The 9,905-nt window shown below is 41.7% G+C and overlaps 3 protein-coding genes across 4 annotated transcripts in view; 1 reads left to right on the top strand and 2 right to left on the bottom strand.

Moving 5' to 3' along the window:
* pgm2l1 (phosphoglucomutase 2-like 1) overlaps positions 1-1,460 on the bottom strand; it is a 22,128-nt gene extending 20,668 nt beyond the window's left edge. Inside the window, exon 1 of the mRNA XM_020588484.1 lies at positions 1,161-1,460. Within this exon, the coding sequence (XP_020444140.1) occupies positions 1,161-1,271 (111 nt within the window). The 5' untranslated portion in view covers positions 1,272-1,460. The remainder of the gene's footprint in view (positions 1-1,160) is intronic.
* A 1,344-nt stretch (positions 1,461-2,804) lies between these two features.
* Positions 2,805-5,684, bottom strand: lipt2 (lipoyl(octanoyl) transferase 2). 2 transcript variants are annotated; one of them, XM_020588480.1, is made up of 4 exons: positions 5,567-5,684; positions 4,315-4,629; positions 4,111-4,237; positions 2,805-3,262 (listed from the first exon to the last, which is right to left on the bottom strand). In XM_020588480.1, exons 2-4 carry the CDS (start codon positions 4,621-4,623, stop codon positions 3,003-3,005), a joined length of 696 nt encoding a protein of 231 aa, XP_020444136.1. In that variant the 5' UTR covers positions 4,624-4,629; positions 5,567-5,684; the 3' UTR covers positions 2,805-3,002. The 2 variants fall into 2 exon arrangements, with proteins under 2 accessions (XP_020444136.1, XP_020444137.1); XM_020588481.1 differs by having other exon boundaries at positions 5,579-5,668.
* A 1,521-nt stretch (positions 5,685-7,205) lies between these two features.
* The window catches only part of rnf169 (ring finger protein 169), a 5,106-nt gene continuing 2,406 nt past the window's right edge, over positions 7,206-9,905 (top strand). Inside the window, exons 1-5 of the mRNA XM_020588486.1 lie at positions 7,206-7,214; positions 8,743-8,835; positions 9,134-9,234; positions 9,381-9,471; positions 9,575-9,612. Coding sequence (XP_020444142.1) covers positions 7,206-7,214; positions 8,743-8,835; positions 9,134-9,234; positions 9,381-9,471; positions 9,575-9,612 — 332 coding nt within the window. The remainder of the gene's footprint in view (positions 7,215-8,742; positions 8,836-9,133; positions 9,235-9,380; positions 9,472-9,574; positions 9,613-9,905) is intronic.

Below are 9,905 nucleotides of genomic sequence, written 5' to 3'. Positions count from 1 at the left end.
GAGGGATAGTGGTTATATTGGTAGAAGGATGTTGGAGATGGAGCTGCCAGGCAAGAGGTCAAGAGGAAGGCCAAAGAGGAGATATATGAATGTGCTAAAAGAGGACATGAAGTTAACTGGGGTGAGAGTAGAGGATGCTGAGGATAGAGTTAGGTGGAAACACATGATTCGCTGTGGTGACCCCTAATGGGAACGGCGGAAAGAAGAAGAAGAAGAAGTACAGGCCATTTGGCTACTTTCTCTAAATAAAGTCAGATGAGCTGAGTCAGGCTGCCACTTCACCACCCGATGACCCACACATTTCTGTACTGACGGTCCACACTGCAGCAGGGGTTGACGATTTGTGCTGCCATACCAGTTTCACTCTCTGTTATGCATGCCCCGTACAGAAACTCTTTCTCACAGTACTGACATACAGTAGGTTGTTTTAATACTGTAATAGTAGGTGGAGCATGATTTTATATTTTAGCACTTGTATCTGAGAATTTAGGGGCAGCATTTGATAGACCGATATACCTTTCAAATAATGTTCCGACTGCAAGGTTATATAGATTTATTGGCGTGGAAACATTCTCGAACATTGTGGTCTGCGCATGTGCGAACCGCAAAATAGCACTAATAGATAGGCAGCATGGATCCGATAGAACACCGGCCATACACGCTTCTTCATGCCGGTGAGACTCAGCTGACACCTGCCCACACACGTAGCTATGCCATCGTTCAGAATTCCCATTTTATACCTCGTAATTTGAGATTTTATTGATCAAGGACAATAATTAATTGCAAAGAGAAACATTATTTGGAAATGTTATAAACTGGTTCTACTTCGGCTTAGTGAGTTTCAACCCATCTGTTTAACATCAACACATCTTGTGCAGCACTGCCAGCTATTTCAACACACCTTCAGCGTAGAGACACGCATCAATGAACTTGGTAAAATAGATCACACAGTCTCCGTTTAATAAAAACTGTGGTGCTTTAGTAAATCGTGTGTATGCCGATTCAACCACACGGTCAAAATTATATATCAAATGCAGGACTTAACCAGTATTGCGACATGTTAGCCGACATGCACTGTCACCATAAAATAGTGCATTTTTAAGGGCAGTTTGGTTCGACGTCTCCTACACACGGTCTCGAACCGACCGACGGACACTCACTTTGTCCCAGGTTAACCACTGTTGCACCGCCTTGTCCAGCTGCGGGTCGCCGGTGCTCTGGCGCTTCAGGTTGTCATTCAGGTCCCCGTTTACTCCGTTATCGTCTCCCATGTTGGCTGAGCCAGGCTAGCTACACCCCAGTGAACTGCACCAGGGCCATCGCTCTGAAAGATAACGCAGCAGCTAACAGATAGCCGGCTGCCGGCTCCTGGACTTGGCACACGTCAGGTTGTTATGGCTGCTGGTGATGAACTCCGTGACTGAATGTCACGCACCGAGGCTAATGTTAGCTACTTACACTACAGCCGCTGGAGGCCGATGTTGGCAGGCTAACTACAAGATAGTCGAGAATATTCCTCTGGAAAGTTAGACACGCCAGAAATGGTAACCCATAAAGTTCATAAACATCGCCGTCAAGTCTCGGGGAGGCAACACACGAAACTTCCGGTCTAATTTTAAAATAAATATCTCTCCCGCACAGCTTTATTTTGAAGGAAACATCAGCTAAAAACTATTTACGTGTGTTAACTGATTTTGACCCAAAATGTCAATTTTCTTCACTCGTTAATACACTTAATAGGAGTCAGTCGTTCAAAATCTGGCGTGCACGTACAGTTCATAACGTTAAGCAGAAGATTCGTTGTGTGAATTCAGGACATTAACGGGTGTTTATGTCGACTCAGGGCAGCGGAACAGTGTGTAAACACATCACCACACATAAAGTAGTAGTGCCTAACACTTAATCGAACTGTCTGTTCCCACAACCACAGAGCCCAACATCTCCTGGCAAAGGTCCCGTGTTAATAGGCTTTAACAATTTAATTAAATAGGAATTAGCAAGTGGAGGAAAACACACTGCACATGTCTTGACCATAGGCCCTGGGGCACACACATGTACAAGGCTAGACTGACAGAGATAATCTGGTATTTTTAAAGTCTTTTGATCAAATATAAGGTGCTATTATTGGGTAAAAACTATTTAAATGCCTTTTAAATAATATAAAAGAGCCTTTATTTCTGCCCTTATGGGTCTTGGTTTCTTTTTAATCAAAGTGACATTTGGCTTTAATATTTTTGGGGAAGTTTTAGACAGTAAAACCCCTTTAATACACAAAGAAAAGTAATTCAAAATTAAATTAATTAAAATTAAAATAAAGATTATAACACTATAACCATCCATTAATTAACCCCAAAGGTAGACACAACCCTGCAACACTTTTGACAGTAGCATTGTCATCCTCTTCTTCTGCTCTAACCCAGCTTTCCTAGCCTTTTATCTGCTTGCACTTACACGGCCTTCCATGGCCTGAGCATGAGACGCAGTCTTGTGCCAGCTACCCACACACACCTTCTTCCGAGCATTGTCTAAGAATGTCCAGTACATGAACTTCTAGGTCGCATTGACCTAGCGCACATTTCCTTTTTCTAAACCTGAACAGAGCACACGAACAATTCACATAAGGCTGCAGCTACAGTATATCCAGTCCCTATCTAGACTTCCTCGGGATGTTTACCCATAAGTTAAACAAGGGGGACACAGCCCAAGATATTCTTGCTTGTGCCAGAAACAGATCAAGCTTCCGTACACACTTAGCTCACCCTTACATCACAACTATTACAAATAATATCTATATATGAACTACATATTATTCTATTACATATTACTTCTGGAACCTTGTTTATTTTTAACCACTACACTACCTAACAAGACGCAACATGTAAGTCTGAGGGATTTGGCTTGGCCCTCTTTCAAGTTATGGATGCACAGAGGTGAGACTGATAAAAATATTCCCAGAGAGCATCTGTCTTGTTTATTCATATGAGGTCCTGTCAGATCAGTCTCTATGCTGATGATCCTCCACTGTCCTCTACCGGTTCAGATGTTTCTCTCTCAGTCAGCTGACAATTGAAGTGATCTTGGAAGGAGTCCAGCAGGTGAGGGATGGTGTCTTCCACGCTGACATTTTTCTGCAGCTCGGCGCTCAGTGACGTCACTCCTTTCCCTTCGATACCACACGGTATGATGTGGCTGAACCATGAGAGATCAGTGTTACAGTTCAGAGCCAAACCATGAGACGTGATGTATCGACCACAGTGGATTCCTAAAAACACAAGAAAAAGACATCCATACAGGGACCACTCACTTCGATGCTGTCATTTCTGTCACCTTTGGAGAGTGTACCAGGTTGAATTTACCAAATGAAGAAAAAGAAGACGAGAAGGTGGCTCTAAACTTCCACCTGTGTTTGGACCGAAGGACATTTATGTAGTTGTAGTAGTTACTAAAAGTACTTAAAACATATGGGCCCTCATGCAAGAACAACTCGTACAAACAGATCTGTTCTTCAGCAGAACATCCAAGCAATTTAAGGAAACAGAGTAGAGCTGCAATAATTACTTTAATTGATTAATAATTAGCCTGTGTGGTAATGGAATACTTGTTTTCATAATTCAGAAAACAAGATGATACCATATAGCTTCACATACTGCAACCACCTTGGAATTACATATGAACACCCCCAAGGTGGAGTTACAGTAGTTTTTCCTCTTCTTTGTGTTCTGCTGACATTATGTGAATGTAGTCTTATCAAGCAGTTTTGGAGCATAAATTATGCAAATGACCAGATCCCATGAACACAAACCTCCTCATAAACAGATGTCTTCATCGGTTTGAGAGGAGTGACTTACAATGAATCTGTGCAGTCTAAGAGAGCAATTCTGACTAGGGCCCTGTACCCTGTAAGTGAGATTAGTGGCTTATCCAGCTACTTTGGGCTCAGCTCAGGTTTTCTTGTACCATGAAGCTGGCTCACTTTTAATTGGGCCAGATCACCATGTTAACTTAGGCTTTGTGGTACAAGCCAGTGGGACACTTGGTTCAGGATAAAAGCACAAAGATGTTCTTGTGTGAGGCCCAGTAACAGAAGGTAGTCAAGTTGCATTTCTGTACCAATGGCACAGAGCTTGTTGTCTCCAACCCAAACACCAGTGTGAGGAGACGTTGACGCCTCGATGTTAAACCTGCTGCAGACCGAGATGATGGTCTTCTCCAGCTCACAGACGTACCAACGAACACTCTGAAAAAAACAGAACCAAGATGAAAACGTCCAGTTACATTAAAATATGTTAAACTCAAGACCAGATGAGTCCAGACCTTCTTGAAGCTGCACAGGTTCAAGATCGGGTAACAGACCAACTGTCCTGGCCCATGGAATGTGATGAGTCCTCCTCGGTTGGCTCGATGGACGTCGGCACCCAGCAGGTGTAGTCGGTCCAGCAGGAGGGCCGGGTAGGGTTTGTGGCGGATCCCTGTGGTGTAGACTGGCAGGTGCTGACACAGCAGCAGAGCGTGAGATGTACCAGATTTGTGCCGGTTCACATAGACCTGTTGTAGCCGCAGAGCCTCCTGATAGGAAACCAGGCCCAGACGGACCACCTCCACCATTGGCCTGCCACTCTGCATCCCAGGCTGGAACCAGACCAGGAACCAGGTAACAACAAGCTGATGTTAATACATAAGCTTTTTCTCATTGTGCTGAGGGGGGTTTTGTCTGGAATTCTTGTGTCATGAAGTGACCTATCACAGGGTTTTCCCTAGGTTTTCACAGGGCTTACACTGTGTGCACAATTATTAGGAAGTTGTATTTTTGAGGATTAATTTTATTATTGAACAACTATAGTGCTCTCGGTCAATCCAAAATGTTAATAAACCTCAAACCTGAATATTTAAGAAAGTAAATGTGAGGTTTGGGCTTTCTTAGGAGAATGTCTATGTGTGCACAGTTATTGGGCAACTGTTAATGTGCAGAATTATTATGCAACTAAATGAAAAATGAAAATTCTCCTATCTCACTTGTTTATTTTATCAGTTAAAGTGAGAATAACTTTATAAATAATAATAAACTCAAAATTTAAATGAACAAAAATGTAAATAAAAAATTCAAAATTTACAAATCAACATTTCTGACATGAAAAAAACAAAACAAAAAAACCCTCAGTGACCAATATAGCTTCCCTTCTTTTCAATAACAGCCATAAGCCTTCTGTTCAAGGAGTCTGTTGACAATCATCTTTTTGTGCAGCAGCAAGCCCAGCCTCCCAGACCCTGTTCAGAGGTGTACTGTTTTCCTTCACCGTAAAGCTCCTGTTTAAGAAGGACCCACAAGAATCTATAGGGTTAGGTCAGGTGAGGAAGGGGGCCTTGTCATTATTTTTTCATGTTTAAGGCCTTTACTGGCTGGCCACGCAGTGGAGTACCTCGATGCACGGCATGGAGCATTGTTCTGCATAAAAATCATGGTCTTCTTGAAAGATGCTGACTTGTTCCTGTACCACTGCTTGAAGAAAGTGTCTAGTTTTAGTTTTAATACATGTACGTTATTAAACCGGTTCAATTTCAGTTTTACCTCTAAACTCACTGCTCATTTCTCAGATATCCACTTCTAATTGCTCTTCCGTGTGCGCCGCCATTGTTGATGTTCTCGTCTTCTTCTCCTGCGGTCAAATTCGTATCTACTTCCGGTTTTTGCAGCACTTATCGACCGAAAAACATTATTTCACAATAAAACTTGCACTGTTTCATTTTGTACTCACCTTTAATGCTTTTTATTTTTATTATTTTCAGCACTAAAATGTATTTATGTCGAATTTATGTATTTCATATTTAATTATATTTTCATTATTTTACCGTCTCTATATGGCAATATTTCTATTAATTTTTATTGTTATATTCTATTCTATTAATTTTATAGTCAATAAAGGTAATAGAAATGACAACTTATTGCCATATTTATAATCAATCAACATTAAAAAGCATCTAATACATGTTAAACATTACTGTTTTAGTTTTATGACCATTAAGTTTACTCAGCCTTAATGGAAATGTTTATAAATGTGCTTTTGGTCTGCACACAAATGTTATGTTTTATTTTAACAACTCTAAACCATGGATGTGTGATTATAAAGACGTAGCGTTTTCCATCATATGCTTGATAGATTGTCTGTGCATGTGTAAAACCGTTTAAGCATTTTTTAGTTTATTTTCTGTTATCTTATAGCGTGAATAAACAAACAAATAGGTGTTTAAACAAAAGTTGCAAAGTCTTTGAAAAATCTGTAGTTACAATTGTTTTAAAATTTTTATTATTAATTATTAAAAATTTAAAGTTATCTTTGCTCCCCTTTTTATTTTATTTACATGCAAATATTGTCAAACATAAAATTTTACATTTGATAATATTTGTCAGTACAGTATATCTTAAAGTTTAAAACGTTTCGCGCGTAAGAAAATCAAGAGAACCCGGTTTTATTATGAAGGTTACCACACGCTCATCCCGTGTTCCAACTTCGCGGTTGGCGGGCTGCACGCGCGTCCACTCTGTGCTCGCGCTGACGCCTGGCCCGTCCGCTCTGCCTGGCCCGGAGACATCCCGGCAGTGAAGAGCGGCTCCGCAGGAGGAGTGACTCGGAGAGCAGCAGCAGGCCGGGCAGGAGGGACTGCAATAGCCGGAGAGGTCGGTGTATTTATCGGGGAAACTATAGATCACATTCCGCTTTATCAGCACTGCCGCTGGGCGTTTGTTTTACAAACCAACCGCATGAAAAACATAGAAACTCCCAGAATTCAGTGGAGATGGTTACAACTTTATTATACGTTTAGTTTTAACAGGTGGCGGCCTGAAGAGTTTCTAAATGTCAGACACGTCCACCTGAGAGACTCTGATTCAGTTTACAGAAAATATTACCACAGAAGCGAAGAGGTTCGGGTGGAGACTGGCCGACGTGTTTCATTCATTTCAGGGTCTTACACTTGTAGACATTTGGTCACTTTCTGTTTGGCTCTGGTGTTGGAAGACTTGTCCAGACTTGCACAGCTGTAGGAGGAGCTGAGGCCCTACAGGCTTATTAGTACTTCAGCTGACTTACTACAGTATCAGTACCTTTTATTATCACTTTGTCTTTCATCATGTCTGTATTTGACTGTGTTTGACTCAGCTGGACCTCAGCTGCTCAGCAGCACTGTTCACTATCTTTCCTAGTATCAGAATGGGTTTGGTAGGTAGGTAGGACTTTATTGATCCCACAGTGCGGAAATTCCTGATTCTCCGGCTATTTGTATTAAAATAAACACTGTTGAGGTCTTTTTAATTCCATTGTTTTTATTTTGTTTTGCATCAAATGCACAAAACACACACACAAAAAAACTTTGGGCTATTTTTCCTGAAATCTGGGTTTAGGGTCTCCTCTTTACTAAATGTCATTTTTTTCCATTGAGAGTGCATCTGGCCAGGTGAGAGCGGTTGTTCAATTTCTTCATAATTATTACTGACTCTTCTGTAACCAGATATTTCCTGATTTAAGCCTTAATTGTTCCAGTCTTCCACAGCATTTTGCTCCTTCCTGTTTAGTGGCCTGTATTCAGATGTTCAACATGTGGCAACCTCACCAGCTTTTGTTAAAAAAAAAAGCTCTGCAGGAAATCGTGTTTGTGTTTCTTAATGTAAAGGTCCATTTACTGTTTTGGATTCTTCTGTTTATTTGTTCCAGCAAGAATTTAACAGTCATGGTTTATGTTTACATCCTGCTGTTATTTGAGACTGATTTGATTTAAAATGCGCTCGTGTGTGTTTCTGTCCCAGCCTGGTGGTGATGTTCTGCTGTGGCCTCTGTTGTTTGTCTCTTCAGAGTTTTTCGTCTCTCCTGCTCTCGTTCCAAAGTCTGCAGATGTTTTATCAGGACTGACCGGGAAACACAAGGTCAGTCAGATGCTTTGTGTTTGTTTCTCATTATCACCAACAACACTTCAGTGATTTTTATTCTTTTGCTGGCCGAGTTTCTAAGCAGAGGAACACACTGGACTGACAGGGTTTCTGCAGGGCTTGAAAAGTCTTAAAAGTACTGATTTCAGTTTCCTCAAACCCTTGGAAGGGTTTAACAGTTTTGCATTCATTTTACAAAGATGTTTTTGTAAGGGTTTTGCTTTTAAATTATCTGTGCCACAACTTTAATTATAACTTCTGTAATCCATCCATCCATCATTATCTACACCGCTTATCCTGAAGAGGGTCGTGGATTGTTCGAACTCCCCACAGAAAGGCCCCAGGTCGGCCCGGGTCTCGAATCCTGAACCTTCTTGCTGTGACATGACAGCGGTAACTTCTGTAACTAACAGTTTTAATAAACTGTAAGTGTGTTTGCACAGCTGGTGCTAAGTCAAGTGATACTGCAGTAGTACTATGTAGGGAAGAAGAAAGGTGCACACATTGCATTTTTTACTTCAATACTGGTAATAAGCTAATGTGCATAGTATGATAACCATCAAATTCCATACCATGGTATATCGTGAAACCGGGATACCACTGCAACCCTAGTACTGTATATGTACAGTACTGTACATGTTGTCATGTAATATCAGTGGTCAGTTATTGATGTAGCATTTAGTTAGAGGGTGGTTTTCTTTTAACAAGCAGCTGCAACATCTTACTCTGTTCCTGTTCCTGTAGAAACAAAAATGTGTGATGATGTTTGGTGCATTTGTATTAAGCTTAACACTTGGTAGTGTTGGTTTGTGACTGTGTTGCAGCTGGTGTTGTCTGAGGACAGGGAGGATCTGAGGAGAAGAAACACTCCGATCTGTAAAGACGAGTCCGGGTCAGCCCGGCGGAATGAGGAGCCTGTAAGTGTGAACACAGCGCACTCTCAGACTTCCATCATGGACTGATACTGACATTTAACATGCAGTTTAAGGTAGAGGACAGAAACCTCAGGGTTGTAGAACATTTACAGTTACAATCCACTCACGTCTTCCTTCAAAAGCATGAACAGATACCTGTGGACTCTGTAAAGTTAAAACATTTAATGAACCATTTAACTTTCTTTATGTCCAGCTCAGAATTTCAGCCTGAATGTTGTTAGCTACACCTGTGTTTTTTCTACTGCGACAACACAAAACATCTGTTGATGCTTCTCCTCAGGGAGTTCTGTCTGACTCGGAGAATGAGGAGCCGATCAGGAGGAGGATCAGAAACATCTCAGCCTTCATCAGGAAAACCAAAAACTCGTCAGCTTTCGCTGGGTGAGCAGAGTGAGCCGGGAACAGGATGTGACATTTCCAACTGCTACGTGTTGGGGCTTTACCAAACAGCTGTAGAAACTCTTCTGAAGGACTCCACTCTGATTGTGCATGTTGTGTGACCTCTGACCTGTGTTTTTCTTCTTCAGTGGTTCTCAGAGGAGCCGCAGCTGCACCGACCCGGTAGAGGAAAGAGGAGGGAAGCTGAAGGCCACCAGCCAGCCGGCCATGATGGACGGGGTACGACAACAAACTGAGATGGCTGTACACACACACAGAGAATCCTTTTAGGAGCAGGTTCAGGTTTGTTGTCGTAACCACATGTGTTGAACACACATTCAAGAGAAGTAAGAGGCTGTTCCTCCTAGACCTCATTGCCCCGTAAGCTCAGTCCACATCACAGTTGAACTTTCCCAGATCAAAGGTTTTCTCGAATTATGCATGGGTGTCCCTGGAAAACATGTTGTCTTGAAAGGAACATGTGTATATATGTATATGTATATGTATAAACTTGATTCTGGTTGTTTGTAAAGTTGGCTGAAGTACTTTTGAACCAGACCCTGGTACAGGGGTCTCTGTATTGGACTAGGATTAGCTCCCCAAAAAATGTAAACATTCGGGTGACAGTGTAGAGCCTGTTGTGTTTTAAACTTGTATTTCTGTTCCTGTCTGGG

This window comes from Monopterus albus, unplaced genomic scaffold, assembly GCF_001952655.1.
Source record: "Monopterus albus unplaced genomic scaffold, M_albus_1.0 scaffold543.1, whole genome shotgun sequence".
Taxonomy (NCBI): Eukaryota; Metazoa; Chordata; class Actinopteri; order Synbranchiformes; family Synbranchidae; genus Monopterus; species Monopterus albus.
Note: the sequence above shows the minus strand (reverse complement) of the source record. Positions and strands in the feature narration are given on the sequence as shown.

Excerpts from the sequence above, each read along its gene's own strand:
- lipt2 (XM_020588480.1), bottom strand. The coding sequence starts at position 4,623 with ATGCAGAGTGGCAGGCCAATGGTGGAGGTGGTCCGTCTGGGCCTGGTT. Across the intron at positions 4,238-4,314 it reads ACCTGTGCAGCTTCAAGAAG|AGTGTTCGTTGGTACGTCTG; the intron begins GTCTGGACTCAT and ends TGTTTTTTTCAG. Across the intron at positions 3,263-4,110 it reads CAACAAGCTCTGTGCCATTG|GAATCCACTGTGGTCGATAC; the intron begins GTACAGAAATGC and ends TTGTGTTTTTAG.